This window comes from Aulostomus chinensis, chromosome 9 (genome assembly GCF_037954235.1).
Source record: "Aulostomus chinensis isolate RoL2024-O1b breed Wild chromosome 9, RoL_Achi_v1.0, whole genome shotgun sequence".
NCBI classification, from domain to species: Eukaryota; Metazoa; Chordata; class Actinopteri; order Syngnathiformes; family Aulostomidae; genus Aulostomus; species Aulostomus chinensis.
In genome coordinates this window covers 8,198,993-8,223,969 of record NC_141328.1, presented here as the reverse complement: position 1 = coordinate 8,223,969, position 24,977 = coordinate 8,198,993, and the positions used below count along the sequence as shown (strand labels likewise).

At 40.7% G+C, this 24,977-nt stretch overlaps 1 protein-coding gene across 8 annotated transcripts in view; it reads right to left on the bottom strand.

Annotated features, from left to right (window-relative positions):
* Window positions 1–1,519: 1,519 nt before the first annotated feature.
* Window positions 1,520–24,977, bottom strand: part of dlgap4a (discs, large (Drosophila) homolog-associated protein 4a) — a 79,065-nt gene continuing 55,607 nt past the window's right edge. For 3 of the 8 annotated variants that reach the window (XM_086213513.1, XM_086213511.1, XM_086213512.1), the window contains 11 exons: window positions 20,237–21,521; window positions 19,657–19,892; window positions 19,255–19,332; window positions 18,576–18,723; window positions 17,311–17,551; window positions 7,234–7,685; window positions 7,014–7,111; window positions 5,472–5,908; window positions 4,595–4,686; window positions 4,078–4,230; window positions 1,520–3,974 (listed from right to left, as the gene is read on the bottom strand). In XM_086213513.1, coding sequence (XP_086069639.1) covers window positions 3,750–3,974; window positions 4,078–4,230; window positions 4,595–4,686; window positions 5,472–5,908; window positions 7,014–7,111; window positions 7,234–7,685; window positions 17,311–17,551; window positions 18,576–18,723; window positions 19,255–19,332; window positions 19,657–19,892; window positions 20,237–21,454 — 3,378 coding nt within the window. In that variant the 5' untranslated portion in view covers window positions 21,455–21,521 and the 3' untranslated portion in view covers window positions 1,520–3,749. The remainder of the gene's footprint in view (window positions 3,975–4,077; window positions 4,231–4,594; window positions 4,687–5,471; window positions 5,909–7,013; window positions 7,112–7,233; window positions 7,686–17,310; window positions 17,552–18,575; window positions 18,724–19,254; window positions 19,333–19,656; window positions 19,893–20,236; window positions 21,522–24,977) is intronic. The other 5 variants (XM_086213515.1, XM_086213514.1, XM_086213516.1 and 2 more) reach the window with 5 other exon arrangements.

The following is a 24,977-nucleotide window of genomic DNA, read 5'->3' as shown; positions in this document are numbered from 1 at the left end:
TGGCTGACAGTATAAAGTAGAGGGGGATTTCTGGCACAACTTTACCAACTTCCAAGGTGCACAGAAACTGAAAGAAAACTTGAAGAGGTCAAAAAACTCCAGCAAAGTTGTGATAAAGGAGTTGATAGCTGGCAAAAAAACAACAACAACAACAACAAAACATTAACAGAAGTTGAAATAAATTCAGAATCTCAATTATGTGAGTGCGTTTTTTCCACATCACACCGTGTTGTGTGGAGGAGATTCATCAAACAGGAAAGAGCCTCAAAGCTGGAAGTGTACTCTGTGCTAAATGACCGTAACAAATATTCCTAGACATGTGGTTTCTGCATACTTTATAGGTCCTGACTTAATTTATTGTTAATTATTGTGATTACCACCAAAACGAACTGTTCCTGCCGACCTTAGTTTTATTTTATGTCAAAACAACTCAGCACAAAAAAGGAGACAAATGTTGCTTTGTGTGCACAGAGGGGAGGTTTTTTTCCACCCCCCCACCCCCCCTAAGCAAACTACATTTTGTAAAAGTGAGGTAATTTGTTTAAACATATATCAAAGGAAAAAAACATACATGCATTCCAAAATGGACTGGCATTCCTCTTAAATTCTACAGCTTATTATTTTGTACACAAAATATGCCACATAACTTCTTGCAATCAAAAGTCTTTATTCTCTTAAAAGAAACTAGCCTCACAGTGTCTAACTAATACACCATAACATTAAACAACCCTTCATCTGTAAGATATGTGCTTGTTTTTGTAAAATAATATTTGTCAGTACAAGATCGTGTGGAACCACATAGTTTTTGCTCATTTTCCTGGCTGCGTCTCTGAGAGGACTGATGCAAAGACTGGATATACAGCTGGAGAGATGGCCGCGAGGGCATGCGCTAATGTCACAATGGGCCTGCTCCTGTCCTATAAGCAGAATAACAAGATTCATGACCGCTAGCACTGACTGTGTCTCAAGTATCTCTGCTGTAAATTCTACATATTAATCAACCGTAGAATATTGCCTTGTCCACATGGTGGTTGAATATAGCACATCTGCAAAATAACCCCAGACTTGCACCTTCTGGTCAATTTTGTCCATGTCGTAGCCCTTTGAGACTCAGGAAGTACAGGTAAACAAACTGTCTGGGGACCCCTGATCTCTTTAAAAGTTCCATTTGTGAGTGAATAAAGGGATCTGGCTGTCAAATGATATGAAAAGGGAGGACTTTCCACCATTTGTCACAGTAATAAATGAACAATTCATTTCCTGAATACCTTATACACAGACTGAGATGTTTAACATCATTTCAAGACTCATTTAAAGGAGCGCTGAAAAGTCACTGGCAAAGGATCTTTGAATATTTTTTACATGTAAGAAGGCCATGCTTTTAAAGAGTACACAGTAACAATAAAGGGTCTAATCTAATGCTCAGGATTTGTTTGTATGTAATATTAACTTGGCAGCTAATATTACAGTTTATTATGGATGAGTACAATAAAAGAGACAAAGAATGATGACCAGGACATGTAGCAAAGGGATGTTTAATGATTTCTTTGGACAATGAAATGCATATGTCCATTGTTGATGTAATACAAATAAAAGAAATAAGAAAATGTGTCAGCATTCCCAGTTCAACTTCTTTTTTTTGTTTGTTTGACATTAACTGAGAATTCAAGATGGAGCAGAAAAAATGTCTGGAGTGTAGCGCAAGAACTGACCAGTAGGGGGCGAGCCAGTTCTTACTAAAATAAACTAGTGAGTCAACCTACAATTGTGCATGAGTGTACAGAATGCTATGCCGAGTTCCATGGTGTACCATTGGCACTTGTGTTTCCACTGGAGAAAAATGAAACATGGAAAACATGGAGGAGATTCAAGTCCCGTACTCAGTGACTTAAGAAAGAGACAAGGCATAGCGTATCTGACGTGAGCCGATAAAAAAAAACAAAACAATCATTACTGAGAATTCAAACACAAATAGCTGAAATTATGAGCACATTAAATAAAAAAACAAAACAAAAAAACAAAAACCTTAAATAAAAAGCGTTCTCAAATGACACAAAATGTTGATGATCACTGCTGTCTTGGCACAATGTGAAAACCCTCACAGCACCACGCGTTGTCAAATTTACACAGGTAACGTTTAGGCTGACCAGACTTAAAATGAAAGCAACAAAATGACAATTACTAAAAATGTACCACAGTTCTTCATTCAACAAATGGGTGGGAGTTCAAGCTGCTAGAAAGGGGAGTGAAAGGGACAAAAAAAAAAGAAGAAAAAAAAAGCCTGTACTCAGCACCAAACCTAAACTAATTTATCTAATGGAGGAACACTTAGTAGCTCTGATATTAGAACGTTTGATTGACGATGGCTCTAAGCATTCCGCTTTAGATAATAAATAACCCATTCATAGTGGTTTGTTTTACTTTTGAGATCACGTGTTCAACCTGAGATTTTAGTCACTTTAAAGACAGTCGTTAAAAGAAAAATATTCATCCTTCATCATGTTGAGAATGTCTTACTGGAAATGTTCAATAAATTAAGACCGGATACCTGCTGCCCTACATGCTGATACAGATCAATCGTATTATTGCTATTCCATTTCCTTTCCAGTAGTATGTAAACCCCCACCCTTGCGCGCATTTGGTTGAATGGGAATGCCATATCAAAGTGGTGAATGTCTTGGTCCCCTACGTCTCATGAAAATGCAGTGAAAGTCAGAATGATTAGCCAAACAAAAAGGTGGGCGAACTTGATCTGAGGTGAAAGGAAAAGTGCAGTGATCAAGTCAGGATGAGCTGTAAATGCATACGTTTCATACATTCCTCTGTAGCTCACTGGCTAAGCAGCCGTTCCTCGCATCCCTTCAAATACAAACTAAAGTTAAGACTTGGATGACGGATGTTCACAGACTGTGTGGTGTGAGTTTGTGAAGAAGAGCGAGAGAGAGGTGGAGTGAATGATTGCATCGAGTGCTAATATATCATGACAGCACATGTACTCAATCTATAAAAAACTACCTTGGTACTGAACACTGACCTCTTTCTAACAAATAATCTGGTATACAACATTTACAAAATGGACATTGTAATATTGTGATATTTATAATATATATGCTACTGCCTTTCTCTGGTTCTCTGCATTTTTAAACCTCTGGGTACATGAACGCCATCTTATAACTCTTACACATTAAAGCGTACACACCACACCCAATGAGTGGCAGCCTAATACAAATAGAGAACAGGAAGACTCTGTGGACAGTGAGTACACCTGCATGTGTGTCCTGAGTGTGTGTGGATGGTAGCTCAGCTCGTAAACCAGGCAGCCACAACTTGCCGGTAGACTCAGCAGTGAAGAAGAGTTCAGAGAGTAAACTTCTAGGATACCAAGATTCTTCGGCTCACAAGGTACAGGGTGCCCTTATCAAAGATACTTGCACATTTAAGACAGTCTTGATATACTTTAGGAGATAATTATTATTTAATGTCAATAGTAGCAATAATAACAATAGTAATAAACATCTGTCAAGATTATTTCTGTCCCATGGCAGCAGAGTGATGGTCTGCATCGTTTTGGATTGGGCCAGTGTCTTGTGGTCCCCACATTTCTCCTGTCATCAGCTGCTGCTATGAGGAATTGGCGTCAATGCATCCATTGAACTTGTGTGTGAACGTCTCATATTTGTCTGGGGGTTTGTGTCTAGGAGTGTTTGAGTGAGTCTGGAGTTTCCCCGATGATGGGTGCTGGTTCACCCTCAAAGGCGGGTCTGGGCCTCAGGGACATAGATTTCGATGCTGTCAGCGCTTTCCGTGGCGGAGTTCTGTCGTACTGATGCCGCCCGCTTTGCTGCCATCAAGCGTTTTCTGGCTTCTTGCCTCTGCTTGTCCACAGCTGAGTCCACACTCCTGTCCTTTCCTGATGACAGCTTGGGTTTCGATTGCTTCTTTGGCACAGATGATGGAAGCTGCTTGTTTTCATCCTGGAGGAGGTCCCAAAGGGGAAAGGCATAAGGTGTGACGATGTAATCCAAAAGTTAAAAAAAAAAAAAATCAGGATTAACACCAACTGGCACCAAACCTTACCTTTTTCTCCAATTTCTCAGGAAGTTGCCAGTTGTTGGCTTTAAGTTGGTAGAGCTCGTCAAACTTCATGCTGATGTCTTCTATTGAGAGCTGTAGCAGATCCCAGAACCCAGCAAGGTCCTGTGCTGTTGGTCGTGGGTTGGCATTTATGTTCTAACAAGAGGTAGAACAAGGACGGATGAGTGGTGCTGGCCATAAAATAAATAAATACATTAAAAAAAAAAAAAATCAATCACACTCCTCCCCACACAAATTCCCATGGGTGCCTCCTTTTAAAGGGAGGGATGGAGAGAAACACTAGTGGCCTTTCAAAAATTATATAATTTCAACACTATTACACCTTTAATAGGAGTGTCCATGTTAGAAACATTTTCTGGTAAAACAGAGGTCATCATCGAATTACTTCACCACAATTATTATCTTTATCGGCGTTAAAGTGTCATGAGTAAGAACTCAAGTAGCTGGTATGAAGGGTTGTGAGTCCAGAGATGTGTTAGGATATCAAGAAGACACCCACCAAGTTCTCATTGCAGAGCCCTCTGAACTGCTCAAACTTCTGGGACATGAGGAGCTGGGCACTGCCTACTGCACTGCGGATGGTCCCCAACACTACAAATGAAGAGAGGAATGAGCCACTTTAATTGGAGGATGACAATTATCATTGCAAAAAGGATACCAAAAGGCCTGACAATACGAAGAGCTGATCGCTTGAGGGATGGAGTGTCTAAAGGGTTACACTACTCCATCGAGACGCAGAGGGGGCGACGACATAGAATTATTCCTGTTTGCTGGCTATGAGATATTTATGTTAAAATTAAACCTTCTGTGACAGTAAATTCTTTCACTCGTAGTAATTTATAAACTCAAAAGCAAATCACTCTATTCAGCTAATTTTCTACCTAATATTTGCATGTAAATGGAAATTCATAATTCAGGTCTACAGAGAGCGGGAGGACTGATAATCTGGTGGTGCCTCTGAAGCTCGTCTGCTCCTGCCTCATTCATATTTAAGACACTGCAGAGATAGATCTGCTTAAGAGGCTGAGTGGTATTCTGGGAGATGGGAAAGTGAAATGGCTCTGCGGTGGCTCTATTACTGCTAAAGCAAAGCTCACTCCCATCCTAATGAGCAATGTTACCGTGAGCAAACGGCAATAATGAGTACCAAGTGCTTTGGCTCATTGTCCAAGGGGGACGGGGTCTGACTTAATCCCTGCTCCTCTGTGAACGTCCCTAATAGAGAGATCAATTCAATGACAAATGCTCATGTCAATGAGATGACAAGCTACTTAAAAATACTGGCTTTGATAGCCTGACGTTTTTGTTTAACATCACATCTGACGATATATGAGAATAGTAAAGGGCTACACAGCCCCTGCACCCCTGTCCCTCACCTTCTTCTGAGAGCTTGTTGTCTTTGGTCTCCTGCTCCATCTGTTGACACCAGCCCTCCATGCGGCCAGTTTCTGCCTGCAGCAGCTTCAGAAACCAGTTCCCATCTCGGAGGCAAGCTGGCGTGCTGGGCTGAACAGCATCTCCGGGGGTGCTGCAGTTTCCGGTCTCCAGACTGGGATCTGGAGGCGGCAGCGAAGAGGGGTCTAAAGCCGGGTCCAGTGTCTCTGTGGCTGAGGTGGATATCCTGGATGGGGCTGAGCTGTGTTTAAGGGGCTGCTGTTCCATGGCTTTGTCCTGTCCATTGGATGTGTTGGTATTCACCATTGGACTTTTGGTGCAGTTGGCTGGGTTGTTCTCTGTGGCTGCGGCATCCTGGGACTCCTGTGGCTCAGTCTCGGTGTTTTGTCTGGAGGCCATGCTGCTGTCCCGGCTAAGTCTGCAGAGATATGGATAAACATCAGCGAGACAATGACGCGATGCATCGAACATGTTCCTCAGCAACAGTTTGAGGTCAGTGGGTTTTACTGACGGGATATTATGGCAGCTGACGGTGCACTAACATCAACAGCAAAGGAACACAGCGGAACTCTGAACAAGACAGTCTCCAGGATGAGAGGCAGCAGGGAATTAGCGGCAGATCATGTACACTTCAGAGATAATGAGCTGGAGAAAAAGGAAGCCGACTGTCAAATGTGATTAAGAGAAGTTACAGTGTGCTGGGAAATTTTAAAAGGCCAGTTTGTCATTATTTTCAGTCTCAACAGTCCAGACAGCAGTAGAAGGACATCGATCATACATGGAGCTGTTGCAGTGCTGCCAGCCTTACTGCTGAATGACCTAAGCCACTTCGCTCCACAGACCCAGATTTACCAGCAGCAGAGAGAAGAAATACCTCGGATGCAATTCATGAAAGAGAAGCAGTAAGAGACTGTGTGCTCAGATTAAACTTCAAGCCCATTTCAAACACTTTCCATGAAGCTAAACTAAAACTTCCCAGATTGCAGAGGCCTTTGCAAATTTACACAATTCCCTTATAACCACCATCAATGTTTATTGTCTCTTTTTAATTTGATCAGCTTTTCATATCAGCTTTAATTATAAGTTTTAATGATATAAAAAGGTTTTCGACATACAGTATGAGTGATTACGTCAATTAAACACCACATATTTCACATAACACACACACAACTAAAAAAATAAGCATTTTTCCAAAGACTGTGAATGCAACCTGTCAGATACACAATAGTGTTTCACAAGAGACGAGCCACGAGATTGAAATCAGTCAGCAGCAATAGCACAAAAACTGTCAAAATAACTTATTTGTGGGAACACTTAGGTGGTGTGTCTTGATTATTTGGCAATACTTTGCAGTGCTGATTATTACTGCCTCGTTTGAAATGAAAACTAATTCGATTGTATAGATTTATGACAATCCTCTCCTTTATTATTCTCATTTCTTAAAGATTACTTCCTTTTAGGACAGCAGTGCATGTAAACCAGACTACCATTCACTGGTATATCAACTGTGAGAGTACACTTACGGCCTGCCGTTCTCCACTTGAACTCCGATTGATTGGAATTTTAGGGGTGCAGTCAGGGGTAAAAGTTGTTCCCTTGGGCTTGGCTGAATATAGTCCACCTGATAAGTAATCACAGACAACACAAAACCGGACAAATTCAGCTGGAAAATTATTATTACTCTTCTCCCACAGTGTTTGTATCCCAAAACGAAAAAAAAAAAGAAAAGTAGACACATCTGACCTGAATTCCAATGGAGGACAGTTTTCTCTTGGGTGCAGTTGGGGGCTGCTCTAGCGTGACACCAGTGCTCAGGGTGTCATTTTGGGACTGGGTAGATGTAGATGTAGATGTAGATGTAGAAGTGGTGGTGGTGGTGGTAGTGACAGTGGGAGAGGTGGTAGGAGGGAGGTCTCGAGGGGCTGGTATAGGGGGTACTGAGGCTGCAGCGGGTGCAGGGGTTGCAGCAGGGACAGCAGCTGCGGGTGGGTGCCCCTTGGCCAGACTGCCTGCGCGGATGCTACAGAGGCTGTCAGAGGAATTGCTGCGTCCTGATTGGCTATTGGCTTCACTGCCGTGATCCTGCTGGTCAAGATATGTGTCTTGGGCTGACTCTGTGCTGCTCTGTAGGGTCACTGAAATAAGGGGCTTGGAAGTGGTGCGAGGAGGGACTGGAGGGGGTGCCTTTCTGCTGACTGGTAACAGAAGGAGAGACAAAAAGAGGAAAAGCAGAGCTTAGTTAGAACAATTCTGGAGAGACTTTACTAACCCAGCGGGGGGTTTAGCTGCTTTAAGTCTCAATAAAAATAAAAACAAATATCAATCCTATTAAAACAGAGAAAAACTGGTGTCTGTGAACTGTTAAAACACAACCTATAAATATGGCTTATCTAAAGAACAAATCTGCACTTTGTCCTCACTGCTGCGTCTATTAAGCTGTACTTAGAGCCACCTCTATTTTGCCTGTTAACCTGCTGGTGGTTGTGTTCCATTGACGTCATTCTGTCTCTCGGGACCTACGGTTGCATGCCACTCCCTCAGAGATCAGTTGCTCAGGGGACAATACATTTGGATAACTTTGTTCTGTCTGATCATGGCTCGTTTTCAACGGCCACTTCATGGACCTAAAGCCACAGGCACTAGCGGAACATTTGTGCTTTTCCACAGTTCCACCTCACACAGGGGAGTGTGAACATAGGCCTGACACAACAGTTATGCTGATATTTCTGTTTTTACTGCTTGAAGAAATAATCTGGCCAAGCATTTTTTTTTTCCGGTAACAAACTATCACGATTGTGAACATTGAGAATCAAGAGTAAAAATTGAAGCAGAATTATCTTAAAAGCCAATGAGCAGTCCTGAATAGGGATGCTTCCAATTAAGGGCAGTATTTAGGGCATTTCTGATACTGGTATTGTGGTATCGTCAGCGGTTTGGAACTGGTTTGGGTTTGCGGCGACAGACGTTGAACAAGTAACTCCACGCTGCAAAGTTTTTCTGAAGCCCATTGCAACAAAAGGCAGCAGCACAACAAACTTATTTCAGCATCTAAAACAGAGGCATCCAGCCGAGTGGGAGAAATGCCACTTTTGCGAGGGGACAAAGACCGCTATAACCAATAAACTGCCACTACAAAACAGCTCACTGTGGTAGAATCATTACCCACTGGACCACGTATGATAAGAGAGGGGCAAGATGGAGAGAGCAATCACTGAAGCGGTCGCTTTGCACATCGCTAAAGATATGGTGCCCATACATACAGTGGTTAGTTAAGTTTTTGATAAAATGAAAGCAGAACTTGTTTTGAGTTCTCTCTGTGCTTTTTACTTCTTAATTTCTTTAGAAAAAAAAAAGCAGAAAAGATTGTGAATCAAATTTTTTGTGAAAAAAACGTGGGATTTTATTTTTAGTCCATATCGCCCAGCCCTAGTTTGATAGATAGACTTGGACAAAAAAAAAAACATGGAAGCTCAGACCTGATACAGGAGTGCCCAGAAGTCAAAATACAGTAGTGAGTGACTTTAATATAAACATTTGTATGCTGCTGTATTGATGATATTTACAAATTTACTCTCAGATTTTACATGCAGTTGATGCTTGATGACTTAGCAACATTTGAGGAACAATATCACAGGCAGGCTGATGTATGTTTCCAACAGGAAAATGGTCAAAGTGATAGCAGTGTGATGAATTGCAGAAGGATACATTGTGACTGAACCAGGAAGTGAAAATGGGTGTTCCAAAAAATGTATTTGAATATGAGTAGAGCCATCAGTGGCCATTTCAAAGTCTGACACAGATAAACAAATGTTAAATTCACAAACTTCCAACAGAAACTGAAATGAGGCCTGAGAGTTAATTGCCAGAGAGTATGCACTAACTGACTCAAGGACAAGGAATGAGAATGGTGCCTCATTTGCTGTCATCAGTCTGACTGCAGTGTTGTGGTGGATGATACAGGGTTAACATGAAACATGGAAACCAGGAAAAACCACAGACTTTCTTCAAAATTGGCTTTGTGAAGATTCTATTTTAACAGCTGGCTGACTGGCAACATATGAGACACAGATTTAAACAACAAACAGCAGACTAATATTTTGGATCCATATTTTTATTCATAGACACATGATGGAAGGAGTATTTTCTTTAAAAAAAAAAAAAAACAATAACCAACTATCTGACCTACCAAATACTTCCAAGACTTGCTGTTCTGGATTCATTATAAAGCAGTGTGGAGCCTCATTTATCTTTTCTACTTTTTGTTTCATTCTAAATAGCAACCTAACACCCTATAATTCTGAGGGCGCTGCACTTCCGTCATCAGCCAGTGACACACAGCAGCAGTTAAGCTCTCATTAAATCCCACCAGCATACACAAACATGGCTGTGGAATTCATTCCATGTAATTCATGAGTAGCTCATGCCGCCCGGCAGTGACAGGCCTCAGGGGATGCATCCAACCAGGGCAAAAACAGTTATTCCAAAATAATTACACCCTGCCTGCATTACTTGTGTCAAATATGTAGGTATGGAGGGTTTAAAATGCCGAAATAAAAGAGACCAGGAAGGCATTTATATGGAATTTAAGGATGATGATGATAGCCAATGATTTGTTAAGGCCAGCTAAATAACCATGTAATATGAAAAGGTTTTTTTTTTAGTGACATTTATTGTAACCTTGCCTGTAGCAATCCAATTGTATCTCTTGGTGTACAGACTAATTATTGACAAACATACTTTGCTACAAAACTAGAACAACTACATTGTTTAACTGTTCCCTTTTGACACCACTATTTAGAATGTGTGTAGCCATAATTTTTACTCAATTTGCTTCCAAAATAATCACTAGAATTGTTCCAAATGCATGACATTCCAACTGTTTGCTGACTAGCCCTGCTACACACAGAAACTAAACACATGCCTCCACTGCTTTTGTTGAGTCTACATGGTTGAGTTATGCTGCTAATACACAGAGCTATGAAGTTGATTTTAAACATTTCAACAGTGATGGATTGTCTTCCGTCAGCAAAATATCCATCAGCTGTTCACTGCGCACACGCAATTCACTTCCACCTGAGCACTATTATTTTAGAAATAACTGATGTATGACCATCCAATCAAAAGAGAAGAGGGATAATTGCATATTATTTTCATTCTTAGCAAAGAGAACAATCCATGTGGGTACAAGTGTAATAACAGGCATGATGGCTGGCTCAAAATCCCCTACCTATGGGCACAATGCCAAGAGGTGATTAGGAGAGGAAAAGCTGCCCAGACTCTGGATCTCTGGGCCAGGGCCAGCTTAAAGCTTCGACAGCCTAATTTACTTTTACTTCTCCATCCAGAAACCAAGAAGTCATCATCAAAGGTCTTTTATCTAGACGGCTGAGTAAATACTGTAAATACGAGAAAACAATTTGATGTACAGAAGCTGGCTGACCCAAAAGTCAGCAACTGGAGCTACAGGGCTGGGATACGAGTAGAGTGCCTCCAGCAAGAAAAAGTAATCAGTCGTTGATTGAATAATTGGCTTACCATCGCGAACTGACCCAGCAGAAGGTGTTAGTTTCCTTCATGACATGTTCAGAAAATTTACTTCAAGCTAGAAGGGTTTTTTTGTTGTTGTTGTATCAGCAGATTCTTTTGGACGGACTAATAGCAACATTACAAGAAGGGAACATGGAGATACATGTATCAAAGGTGCTGGTTGCAAGCCAACTACTGTTGGCATGATACTGTTATTAAAAGGTGTGCCCCTGCCAGCCCCACCTAGTCAAAGCCAGAACCAGGTTTGTATACCTGTTGCTGGCCGTGGGTCAAAGCTTAACACTTTCATTGATTATGCTTTCCAATTCTTCATCTACAAATCTGGCCCTTTGCATATATAGTTATGGTGACTGCGTAAGATTCAACCCAATCATTTATGCCTCACATTGGTAAAAATAGGAAGACTTAAATGTGTAGTCAGGAGACTGGGCTGCCAATTTTGAGCATAAAGATGGGCTGCGTTTTGTTTTAAGTGTTCGGCATATTTAGTCCATGTAAGGGGTTAATATAATAACCATTTTCTCCACAGTGGTTTTTCTGACACACTGCGTATCATTCTGCTTTGTGTGCGCTACTGAAATTTTTATTTTTAAGGCTAATTACTACAGTTTTGTATTTCTCAAATCCAGCATGGTATTTATGATACTCATTACATTCTGTCTCAAATGTGGAAGTCATTTTCTGATGCCCTACAAATATCAAAATAATTCAACGCTTATCAAACACAAAATAACCAGGCAAATTGAAAATACCTAGTTGGGGGCAGCTCAAAAAGCTACATACCAAGAACTATATATGTGCATTATGTATAGAATACTGCATGAAATCTATGAATCACTTATCTAATTCTCCTGACAATGGAAGCTAGCAAATGTGACCAAAAATGAGGCATACACCATATTAAAAAGATGTGTGGCGAGTCAATAGATTCTGTAAAGCAGTTTTTGACTTACAGAGCAAACATAAATGGCAAGAAGAACAGCACACTGGGGCCAAAAACACAATATCCCCAGTCGAAATACATTTTTCAGATACATTTTGCACAAATGCACCATTTAGAAGAAGTAATCGTTATATCTGATTAAAAAGTAAAAAAAAGACTTCATTTATGGAGTATTGGCATACTGATAGGAAAAAGTAAAAAGTTCCACGTTTTTCCATTTTTCACCTTTGTTATAAAATAGATGTTCCTGTGAGACATATAATCAAAGCTGTTTGCAGACTGATTCGCAGCAAGACATGAAAAGAGGGGAAATAAAGATGAGAAGAATGGATTAGGCTCACGTTGTCATTTGCAAGTGTTCACAATCTACCACCATTTCTCATAGTGCTTCATATTTACAGCCGCTCTCTTGTAGATAAAACATCATTGGTCACTGGAAGAAAGAAGCAGCAACCAAAAACGGAGATCCCACTGAAAATGGGTCCAGTTTCATAGGACTCATTTAAACAGTTCATCTAGTTGGATACTAAGGGACGGTATTTGTGGCTTTTACAGGGGCCAAAACAAAGCATGCATAAACCCACTAATCTCTACTGACCTGTTTTATCTTGTTGGACAACTGACTAAAACATAAGGAATTGTAAATCAGGGTGTGTATGAGATGTCTAAAATTAAAAATGCATTAAGACTACCACAGAAGGTTAGTGACAGCCAGAAAAACAAAGAGAAAAGAGGTTGAGCTTCGACCACATTGAAAATGTATTAAGTTTGAGGATTTGGTTAGTGGTACTTTCTGCGGACATGCATGGCGAGAGGCGCCAGCTAGGGCCAAAAACAATCTCCAAAACAAAACTCTGCATACTCAATTATCTAGTCTACGCTTTCACTGCTTGACTTTTATTTTTGCATTCTTATGATTCAATTTGTTTTCAATCCTTGCAAAAGTAAGTGGTGATTGGTCTAAACAAGGTGTGCCCAAACTTTATCCCTCAGAGGACAAAACTGAAATGTAATGGTGGGCCACCAGCCAGAATGAAAACCATTGTGTTGTTAAAATGCAAAATGATACTAAGATTACAACTTGTCTTGATTAGAAATAATTTAAGCATTTATATTATATAATAACTGAAGACTTAATGTTTCAAGGACAATCAAATGTATTTTCCAAAGATGCTTCCATTACATTAAAGATCAACTTTCAGGTAACTGTTTAAAACATTCATTACCAAGAGAACATAAATGTACTGTAACATAAAAATGAGTGCTCAACTTCATCCATTAAGTGCATGACCAATTTGGGATCCTACATATTCAAAATACATTTTCACCTCAAAATAAAGAGCACATTACCATCAGTGATTTACAGTGTAGTTTGTTAAGGTTTTTTTTTAGTATTTTATTTTGTAGCCTGTTATTTCTTTACATTTGCCAAGCCAAATCCAATTTTATGGAAAGCCAATTTTTATACCAGAGGTAGCCCTGGCCAAACCTGTTGGACTAGAGCAACAATCTGGGTTACAGCCTAATCAGATGATGTAAACAAAGGGCAAGAGAGTATGAGGTCGAAACTGTCAAGGGTGTAAAACTGAGACACTATTCAACCTGCCATGAGTAAACCATGTTAGTCACTGTCTCAGCACACACATCCTTGCTGATGACCTGACTAGAAAACTACTGTTGGTTTGCCCTCTCAGTAAAGCGATTGCCTCATCAACGAGTGAGGGAGGAAGTGTGCGCTGACGATGACTCACTGTCTATCCATGGTAATACACAGAAACACTATATATTGTGTAATGAGGTCCTGGATACAATGAGCTACAAACACAAAAGCTTCCAAAAAAGCAAATCTGTTGACGCCTAGCAGCAAGTCTTATTTAGAGGAATTGGAAAACTCTGAAATATAAACTGAATTCAAGTGTTTCCTACACATAGCATACAAGACAGATTGATTTCTTCAAACCATGATAAACAATAGCATCAGAAAGCATACAAGTTATTGTGAGTGGTATCCTTTGATGTTACATTCCTTTTGTGTGCACATCCTTCTCTTGTTGTCAGGCAGCTCTTTAAAAAGGCCCGTGAAGTGCCCAAACTGCTGATCTGCAAAGCACTATGTTAGCCTCCAGTATAGTAGGGCAGGAAGCTGATAAATTATTGATCATGTCCTTGGGTTTTAAAACCTGGTAGCTAACTGCTGAATAAAAATGTCAAACGAAACTGTCGACCAAAAAATAACAACTACAAGTGAAGCAGTTAAGGTTTAAAAAAAAAAAAGCATTTTAAAAATAGGAATTGATTCAAGCTAACGCTCAAGCCACATCTTTTTAAGAGAACAAAATAATATTACAACACAACTCAAGTCTACACTCTATGCCATCAATTATAACTGTTAAATGTCTAAACGCCTCTTTGACTCGGCCATGGTATGAGAAACACTACTCATCGGCACAAGACGGAATCTCACTTATGCCTTTTTCTGGTGGTAATTCAACACATAGCCTCTTCTGTGCCTCTGACCTAAATCACTGTCACATGTTGAGCCTAGGATAAGTGAAAATAGTTATCTTACGTTACTGAACGACTTAAGTCGATACTTACAATTGCCGGTATGATGAATGAAACGCTGAGTGCGGTCAGCATCGTTTGTATTAGTGCCGATTTAATTTTCTTTTCGTAATCCGTGATACAACATTGACGATTCGAATACAAGCGTGTCTTTCAATTTGAGATTGCTTATGTGTCAAATCCAATTATTCAACTGGGCTACGTGCTGAGAACGGTTCCGAACCGCCCCGCGTACCGACTGAGCTGTCCACCTACTCCGCTGTTGACGCGTGAGCCACTGTTAGCTTGAACCGCTAGCCAGACTGCTCGCACCGCGGTGTACAAACGTTATCACACGGGTATTTGACGTGATTAATGGGGGATGTTATATATGAAATATAGGCTATATCCTTTTGCCACGGTCAGACCCCTCTAATAACAGTAGTCACATAACTGCATGGCCGCATCGCATGCTTGTCAATAACTAGGGTTTCACCCCCTTTCTTCATCCACGTTAGCTAGCTAAGTAACCCACCATACCATTAGCTCCCGCTAGCTGGCTTTGGCTAACACGCCTACAACGGTGGACAATCATAAAACAAACCCCTAGTGAAGAAAGGCGATTAAATATCTTACCGAATCGTAGCTGACTCGGGAATCCTTATTTTCTGTTCATTCATTAGATGCAAACAAGATGCAGACGGGCAACGGTGTCCTGTCGTGAGATGTACAACGACGCCGTGAAGAAAAGATTTGTAATACACGCCCTTGACGACGAGGATTGGAGTCCACGTTTTGTCTGTAACAGCTTTCCGCAAGATGATTGGACAGATTTATCATCGATGTCATCAAGCACGAATATGATTGGTTTACAGCTCAGTAGGGCTTCACAATAAGTGTGTTTCATTTGTGGTCTTTGACACCGCGGGAACGGACTCACGCTTGGTCATCTACATATCCAACCTATTTAGTAGTGACTGTCGTCTCATGAATGAGGATCGAGTTTCAAAATGGCAAACATTTCCCCACGTTTTCGGAAAACGATTATCGACAACACACATCACACTGAAGTAGTCTCTATATCAACCCCAACAGAAACCTCAAGGGGGGGGGGGGGGGTGCAAAATTAAAGCACAAAGCCTCTTTATAAAAAAAACAACACATTTCCTCTAAAAAACAAAACAAAACAATAACAATACAAAGTAAGCACATTTGAATGAGGCAAAAGTCTAAAGTAAATTTAGGATTTGCGATTTAGGAAATTAATTTAAATGCATTTCCATCTAAAAAGCAATAATAAAAAAGACTGGTAGTAGAATATTTCGAACTGCAGCTGAACATATAGAAAACTTGCAAAGAAAAGTCCACATCATAGTATGATCATTTACAGTATTTCATGTGCTTATGAACGTATGAAGATCCTTAGTGTGCTAAAGTATTTGCCTGGCACATTCACTGTTCAGTTCAGTAGAATAAAGTGTTAACCTCACATTGCTTTTTACAAACATCATGAATAAAATAAAAAAAAATACACATTCTTATTAGCGATTTATTCTTTTCCACAGGCCAGTCAGAGAGAAAAAAAAAAGTTGACTTAGAATACATCTATATTTTTTCAAAATAAAATTATTTACTTCATGCATTCACTACTTCATGTTTGATGATTGAGGAGCTTGAATTATTGATGATTGGTCTCAAGGAAACTTTAGGTGGCCACACCCAGCCGTTGGTGGTTAGGGAGCATTTGGCAGGTCATCTGGTGATACTTTATTGGACTGTTAATATTATGTATAACATACACAACACAGGCTTTTTAATAACCTTTCAACTATTTCAAATGATTTTATTTTTTTTTACTGTATCTATGTTATGATTTGTTTTTTCTATTCAGATTTTGTTGTTGTTATAAATAAATATGTGTATTTGTTTGTATTCTATTTCAAACTACATTCTGCATTGCAGGTCAGAATGAATAAACTAAACTCTAAAAACAGCACCCTGTGTAAACTACAACATATCGATACATTATTGATACAGTATTACAGACTCAACATTCAACAAATCATTTGAAAAGGGCAGATGGAAAATACACATTTTTTAAAAGTTTACCTTTATCCATCATTGTCTGTCATAAAACATCTGCATCACAGTTCAGGGAAGTTCTTTTAGATTGTCTCTACTCTGAATTAATGAATGTGTTTGCGCAGGACTATGTCCATGGTGCCATGGTGATACTTTGTTGTAGACTTTAACTGTCAGAGCCAGATCCACATCAACCACTAAGCAATCAAAATACCTACTCAGACTGAAATCTACACCTTCTTTAAATACCTTATGTTGCGAGGCAGCTGGTTTGGAGGACCACAACATCATCTGACTCATCACATAAAAGCACTGGCTATGTGCAGTGTATTTCCTTCTTTCCTGGACCTCATGTGATGCACCTTTTTTATATTCTCAACTATAATCAAATCACTATAATAACATTATGATCAACTGCTAAAGCAAGACACAATGTTATTATTCTCAGATAAAAAACTAAAAATATGGACTGCATATTGTAGGTGGAAATGTACTGCACATCACCACCTAGATTAGCGTATGTGTGCTTCATGCACATAATAGCACACTTTCAAAGTTACGTGTATGTTAAAGGACATTTTGTTATTCTAAACTATAAATTGTCTAAACAATGTAGCGCGTCAAGTGATGAGTTGATGGTGACAATGATTTCTTCCATTTCAGCTAATACTTATCTGTCCCATTTTGTCCTGAATGGTACTCACTGGTGTTGGAGCTGTAGCTTAATGCGGTGGGTGGTGGTGAGTCGGAGTCCACAGAAGCTGTATCTTCATCCTGGGAGCAGCCTGCCTGGATGGCCCGCAGGTAGCTGTGGCTGCGCGACCGGAAGCACGTGGGTGCAGGAAGATCCAGAGCCTCCACTGCCTGCGATTCCCCCTCACAGTAGGGTACTGAGTGACCAAAGCCCTGCTCGCATACCTGTAAGAACGTGTGCAGACTCACACGCTGAGGGCAAAGGGCAGACTGAGAAATATGCACACTAGCTACACCTGCGAATGGAGATGCATGTCATTCTGGAGGTTATACAAGTTATACAGTAACCGATCCCCAGTTGGTCTAGAGAGTGAATGTGTTTGCACCTTGCACCAGCTTCTGCCAACACTGTACCGGTGAATGTGTTGAAAAATCTTAACTTTTTTTTTTTCCAGTGTGAAATAAATCTTAAAAAAAAAAAAACACAAGTGATTAGATTTTGTTCCTGGTGGAGTGAGAGGGAAAAATACTTCACGCAACATCAAAAGTGACTCAAAATAGCTTTGCTACATTCTCTCTTTGTTCCTGGAATTAGTCTTGTTAGATTTTATTCAAATCAGTCCTGATGCATGACACAATCAAATATAAAAAAAAGAAATAGAAAGAACTTTTCTCATGTTAGATATGAACTATGGTTTGACCGGTAATATTCATGAATTCTAAAAAATGAACTCAACCAAAATGTTGCATCTGATTTATTTTCATCTTTGCCTCTTCTAGTTATTATTTGATTCACGTAAAACCTTCCATGTCCAGGTAAAGTACGATATTATTGCTTCTCTGAAAGGTATTTTACATTGGTCTGCTAACTGTGCATGATGTGTTATTCTGCTTCCTAGTCCCATCGTGCTGATGAAGATATACACCAAGCTCCCTCAGGTTTACACTGACTCATATGTCCCAATTTGTCATCCTGCACACACACTCAAGCATTGTTTATTCTCCCACTATCTTATTCCCACCTGGCTCATTCATATACTTACTCAGCAGACATTAAATCATCCTCCCTCTGCTACAACTGTGTCAATGTACGCTTTGATTCCATTCATATTTATTGTCTTTTGTGGGCATCGATTCAAGGTTATGTACATTTTGGAGCTGATTTAAATTCATGACACAGAAAAAAATTCTGGATTATGATCCATTACACTCTTGTTTAGCAGCCAAACATGAGGCTATAGCATTAGCAAAACATTTGATGAAATAATAGACATACCTGAGTGCCTGATCCTCTACCCAATGTACCAGAACACTGGGTGAAATCTTTGTTTTTGTGACGTGGTGGGGCCTCCAATGTGGTCACCAGGCAGTCTAAGTTATCAAGGCTCCGATTTGTGGACAGCTCTTTTAAGGATGGAAGGGAGCTGTGGAAATTAATGTAAGAATCAGCCTCTCATATAAACTGGAGTGAGAGAAGGCTGTATTTTATATCCAGGAGAAACACCAAAGTTCCCCTTGGTATTTTTAAATTAAACACTTGGGGATAGTGATGTTTTCATTTAAAATGGCAGTGCAGAGGAAACAATGATTAAAGAGTACAATTGCTAAATATGGTTTAATAAACGGACTTTGCTGTTGATCTTGAACATTTTTAATAGGTTTCCTCTGTTCTGGCGTACCTATTTGGCACCGTGTGTTAGTGAAAATCGGTGAGCACGAAGCAGCAGGGTGTGGTTGAGTGATTACCATGGACAATTTGCATGTTATGAAGTTAGGACTTGAGGAAGCAAGGAAAGGTTAACCACTCAGAATACCTGCTGGGTAAGATATGGAATAGAGGGCAGAGAGGAGAAGCACTGGGAGGGTTAGACAAAAGGTGATAGGCAGTGGTAGTGGCACACGTTGGAGGGATGGTGGGTGGAGGGCCATACCGTCTGCCTATGGGTGACACTGACCTCAGATGCTGCATAGAACATGCACTCTGTAGTGGAGACCACAGAAAGTCCTCCCGCATGAGTGCGTAGCAACGAGGCCTGTCCGTGTGGATGGAGGGCGTAAATAAAACACATGGCAAAATTCACCTCCCATTGTTTTTGTACCAAATAAGATAATACTGTATTTCATTTCTTTTCTCCTCTCATTATTTTCATCCAGACAAGTATTAGTGACAAGATGCTGCCACCTGCTGACTACCTTTGGGGACATGAGAAAAATATGTCTTAGAAAACTTGTTACAACAAAAACACATTCAGTGTTACTTTCTGCTTGAATAAAAATAAAATAAACAAGCATAAACTAAACTATGGAAAAACGATGAGAGTGAAGGTGAATGGGATTTTCTGCGATGCCGGACTCACTTGCGTGGAGGTGGAGGAGGCTGCTGTTCACTCAGGGAGTGCTGGGTGGCCTTCAGGTAGCTCTGGCGGCGGGCAGCAGATTTGGGTGAAGGTTTGGGGCTTCCCTCTGAGTCCTCACTGTCCTCGAGGTCTCCCATTGCTTTCACATAGCTGCCACTGCGCATCCTTCGACATGGGATTTCAGTTCCTTTAGCCCGACTACGACCCAAAGTACCAGCCCAGTCCCCCATTGGGACCTGCATTATAAAAACACACATTGAGACTCACTGATCATGTGATCCAGGTGTCAAGGAAGCATCCCTTCGATCATAACATGTTTTGGGTTGGATCTATGATTTTCATAAATGGGTTCAAGGTGATCATGGGTACTAAAAATATGACAAGGATGAATGTTGTGTGAGGGTTTGTGAGAAATATCTGTGTATAAACAATAATTTGTGATAAACAGATTGAATCAAATTAAATCATCAGACCAACTGATCTCCGTTTTTTGAAGCTGAATAATAAACCCAATGAACCCCAGAAATTCAAAAATATCCATGCAAACTTACAAAGAGTGATGATGAAGATGAATACTCACTGGCCCTCCTACCTGTAGGAACTGTTGTGCCAGGTCTTGGTGGCATGACTTTGATTTTAGCAGGGTCTTGTTGACTGTAGCAGAGCCCTTCTGTAACACTTGCCTGGCTTGGCTGAGTGTGAGAGTGGACCAGGAGCCTCTCTTCACCAATGTATCATCCTTGCTCCTGGGAAGCCCCTCCTCTTCCTTGGGTCCTACCTGTGCTGCTGGGCATGCCAGGAACTTGAGGTCACTGCTGCTTTTCGAGGATTTCAGAGAATGTACGGAGATGGTGTTATAGCCCTGTGGGATATGTCTGGGAGGGGCCTGGCTGTCTGATACCGCTCTGCCTAGAGTCATCATGCTCAGTGGGTTGCGGTAACCAACAGCAATAGTGCCAGCTTTGGTAGTGTCAGTGTCAAGGGTATCATCTGAGCTCCAGAGGCCCAGTGCATTGGCCCTTGGTCTCTGCTTTGGTCCCTCAGTCTTAGCCCTGTCTTTACTCTTGCTCCTGCGGCTTGGTCTGCCATCCTCACTGGCCCCTGTGGTGCCAGTACCTCCTCCAGCAGAACGTCCATTTAGACTTCCTTTGATTGCAGAGTTTTCCAAGGACTGGGATTTGGCAAAGAGCTTCTGCACTGAGTGCATCAGATGACGTATCCGTCCTGGACTCTCGCTGCGTTGTTTTGACATACGCCCTCTATGAAACTGCAGTGTGCTGAAGCCATCTCGCTGCAGGGGAAGATGCCTCTCTAACTGATCCAAAAGGTTGGAGGGTAACCGATTCATCTTGGCAGCTGCTGCAGATGAGATGGTTGCTGATCCACTCGTGATCATAGGAGCACCAGTAAAGCCTAGGCCCAGGCCCATACCCATAGACAATGAGGTGGATAGTCCCCCTGCCCTGCTACCCTGACCGGCGCCACCAACACCACCAGCCATACTGCCCTGGGAACAGTCAACCTGCTCAGTCTGGGAGGTGAAGTGGAGACGAGGGAAGGTGCTGCTGTTGGACATCTGGTTGAAAGGTAGCAAGCAGTCAGGGGTCAAGGTGGTGGGGCTGGTGGGAGGACACTGGTGTAAATGAGGGTCCAGGGTGCCATAGTGGTTTGTGGTAGGGCTCAACAGAAAGGAGCGGTGAGGGTCAGAGGTCAAGGAACAGAGAGGTTTCTGTGGGCAGCCTGCTGGTTCACAGGAGTCAGACAGATGACGACTGCGGTTGGCTCCTAACCCCTTCATGGTGGCTGAGATGTTGTCCTTAGAACATGTTGCCAATCATTCCAGGTCGAGACCTGAAGGGCTCATCCTGCAATGTAGGAAAATAGACAAATACACACGAAATTAAAGTAATGCTTTATGGAGGTAGATAAGTGTGATTGTTAACTAAATACATTATGAACACCGACACATGAAAGCAGAATCATGGAGGAATAAAAAAAAAATTATTTGATTTCTCAGTGTTCATCATTTTAAAATTTGATACATTTGCATACATACATCCATGTACACCTTTTCAGAGTTACACATGCATAAATAATTTTTCAGTCTTGTACATTCCTACGTTTTTTAGGGTTTAAGGGCTTAGTTTTTCTAAAAACAAAAAAGCTCAGTTCACACCAATTTCCCCTATTTACTCTTGCTTGATTATGTACTTGAACTCTAATCAGTGCTTAACATAAAAGTGATTTTTTAATTTCATTTTTGATATCAATACAACACTTTAATCTGTAACAATGCCTCCACTAGCATGTTAATGTTTTTGTTATTTTCTGTGATACACCAGTTTTAATTATTTTTTGTTGAGAGAGAACATTTAATTAAAGTATTCCTGTCTTAGTGTCATTACAGATATATAATTGATGGAGCATAATAGCAAAACAACCCTGGAAGGTGACTTCTATGGATCCATACTTAAAATTGAAGCGCACAAATGACAGAAACCATTTTGAAGGCGCTCTGTCTTTTGGTCCTTGAATTTTCACAAGAGTGATTGAGCCACACAACAACATAGCCATAGATTTTAAAGGCAGAAACAGCTCTCTTGTACATCACAACAACCACCAGGTGGAGCTCTAGTAACCACAAATCCAAAGAACAGTGAGTAAAGAGAAAAACACATCTTGTGGGTCTTAATACGGTTTTACAAATCAAACCAAACATGTGCATTATTGATACAGCGATGTTAAATTCATTCAGTTAAATAACACGTTTTTGAAATTCGCTGTCTCTACAGTATTGCCATTAAAAAAAGAGAAGGAAGAATAATAATCACAGTGCATGCAAACTAAATCATATATCATTCTCTTTGAAAAGGAGTCTTTTCAGTTTAGTGTATCAAGATCCCACCACAGTAAGAAACCAGCTGAGACCGTCATCAGACATCCTAATGTACAGCCTGAGGCTACTCTACTGACAATGATTTTATGACTCATGCATGTAAATCAGAATGAAATGTGAACACTATTTGTTCCAGCGCAGGAAATTAACCCTCATATCCTCAAATGATTCTTGGTGCTTCGCCATCCTCTCTAATCCACTTACTTTGGGATCAACTGTGATTCCTTTCCTTTATAGCCAAGAAGAACAATAAATCTCCCCTAATGCTAACAACAAACTGAAAAAATTTGGAGGGAAAGGAAATTATTTCATCATTGTATTTCAGTGGCATTTGTACAAACTGAAATAAATGCCGAATTCAATCTGATATAACTTCCCTCAGCTGTCCCATCTGTTATTTATAGACTAAATATGTGGAGGAGCAAGACTTTCATTTTATTTTTCAGAAGAGCTCATTTTTCTGGATAAGTTTTTGTTGAAATATAGCACCAGAGAGTTGATGGGGAATGACAGCTCTGATATATAGCTAATGTTCATTTTTATACTGCTTCTCTGGGATAAGGCTGAATCTAACATGGTACCCTCGTCAATCTGCCTCTCAGTCTCCAATGCAACACTGATAATTAATCTCAACATAGGCCTCAATTTGTTTTTGTCAAATATTGCTATATCTCTGCTATAAACGAAAACAAGGGTGGGCTGGATAAGTGGCTCAGCTACCCACCAACAAGCAAAGACACACACACACACACACACACACACACACACAACACACAACACACACAAAATGCAGAACAAATGAGGCAAATAGAAATTTAGGGCCTCAGTGTCATGTTCCCTTACTTGCCGTGAACAGAGAGTAATATTGCATCAAGCTTATGAAAACTTATAATTCACACAGCAGATCCATGCTGCATTAAATTCACTCTAACAGATGCTGTCTGTATCACAGTGGAGTGACTCACCAATCAGTCAATGGTAAGAGCCCTCTCTCACAGCAAGCATGAAATCTTGCCTGGGAGCAGAATGTGGAATGTTAACTGCACACATTTTTATTCCACTGTGTTAGTTTGCCACTTCATACGTCTATTTGACCTCCCATACGTTCTCTACTGCGTGAGAGCAACCGCTTTTTTGAGTCAGTGTTCCTGGGCGGGCACAGCAGCGTGCTGACAAATACACCAGGCTTTTACAACAGTACAGCCTGCTGCAATTCATCCACCCCAGCAGACTGGAGCCCCACGCATTCACGTCCTGTAGGCAACACCACTGACAAACTGACACACACCGACACACACCAACACACACACACACACACACACACACACACACACATACAAACACACACACACACACACACACACACACATGCTAACCACCCACCCACTGTTGATGAAACCTCATCAAGTGTTAAGCATCACAGGGGCAAGATGAGAAGGAAATGATAGCTGATGTGATTCTGTCACAGGTTCAGTGCATCTGTGAGTGTGTGTGTGTGTGTGTGTGTGTGTGTGTGTGTGTGTGTGTGTGTGTGTGTGTGTGTGTGTGCGTGTGTGTGTGTGTGTGTGATGGTGGCCAGCAGTCTCATGTATGATAATACACACACACACACACACGCACACACACAGTGCAAAGCATTAACTGGCTGTGGGAATTACATCACTGAGTGACAGGAATCTCCGTCACTTGCAGCTACAGTGCATGTGAGTGTATTTGTACTGCCCATGCATCATCCAAACCTCAAATGACCTCATCATTTAGTGGTTACAGTGTAGTACAGAAAGTGATCTTTCAGTTATTTGTGTATTCTAGTCCTGCAAGGGTCATTTGGAGGTTAAGACTCCTAAAGGTATTTAGGTTATTGGCGTGTGAAGGTGAAATAGAGAAACACCACAATCACCATTAAACACTACTGAAAATGAGATTTGACAGGAGTAACACGCTGTGGTTGAGAGAATCTGCACCATCACATGGAGCCAAACTGACAGTCCAAGCAGTATATTGCAAAAGTATCTAAATGTATTATAGTGTGTGTAAAATTAACATAATCAAAAACAAGGAAGGGGGCAGTGAGAAAAAAGACTGAAATTTTAATAATATAAATTAATTTCTATATTCACATTATTAGAATAGAAGAGAGGAGAATTAGATTAGAGAGATTAGAAGAGAATTTGAAAACCATGGAATCTTGCTCATACACAAAGAAAAAAATATGATGTATTTATAGTAAATTGACAAATTTTTTATGTAGCACCTTTCTACCTTAGCAGCACTCGAAGTACTTTACAGTGTTTTCTCATTCACCCATTCACACAAACACTCACACACTGATGGTGGAGACTGCCATGCAAGTTGACATACTACTCATCAGGAGCAATTATGGGTTCAGTATCTTGCTCAAGGACACTTCAACATGGTCACCAGG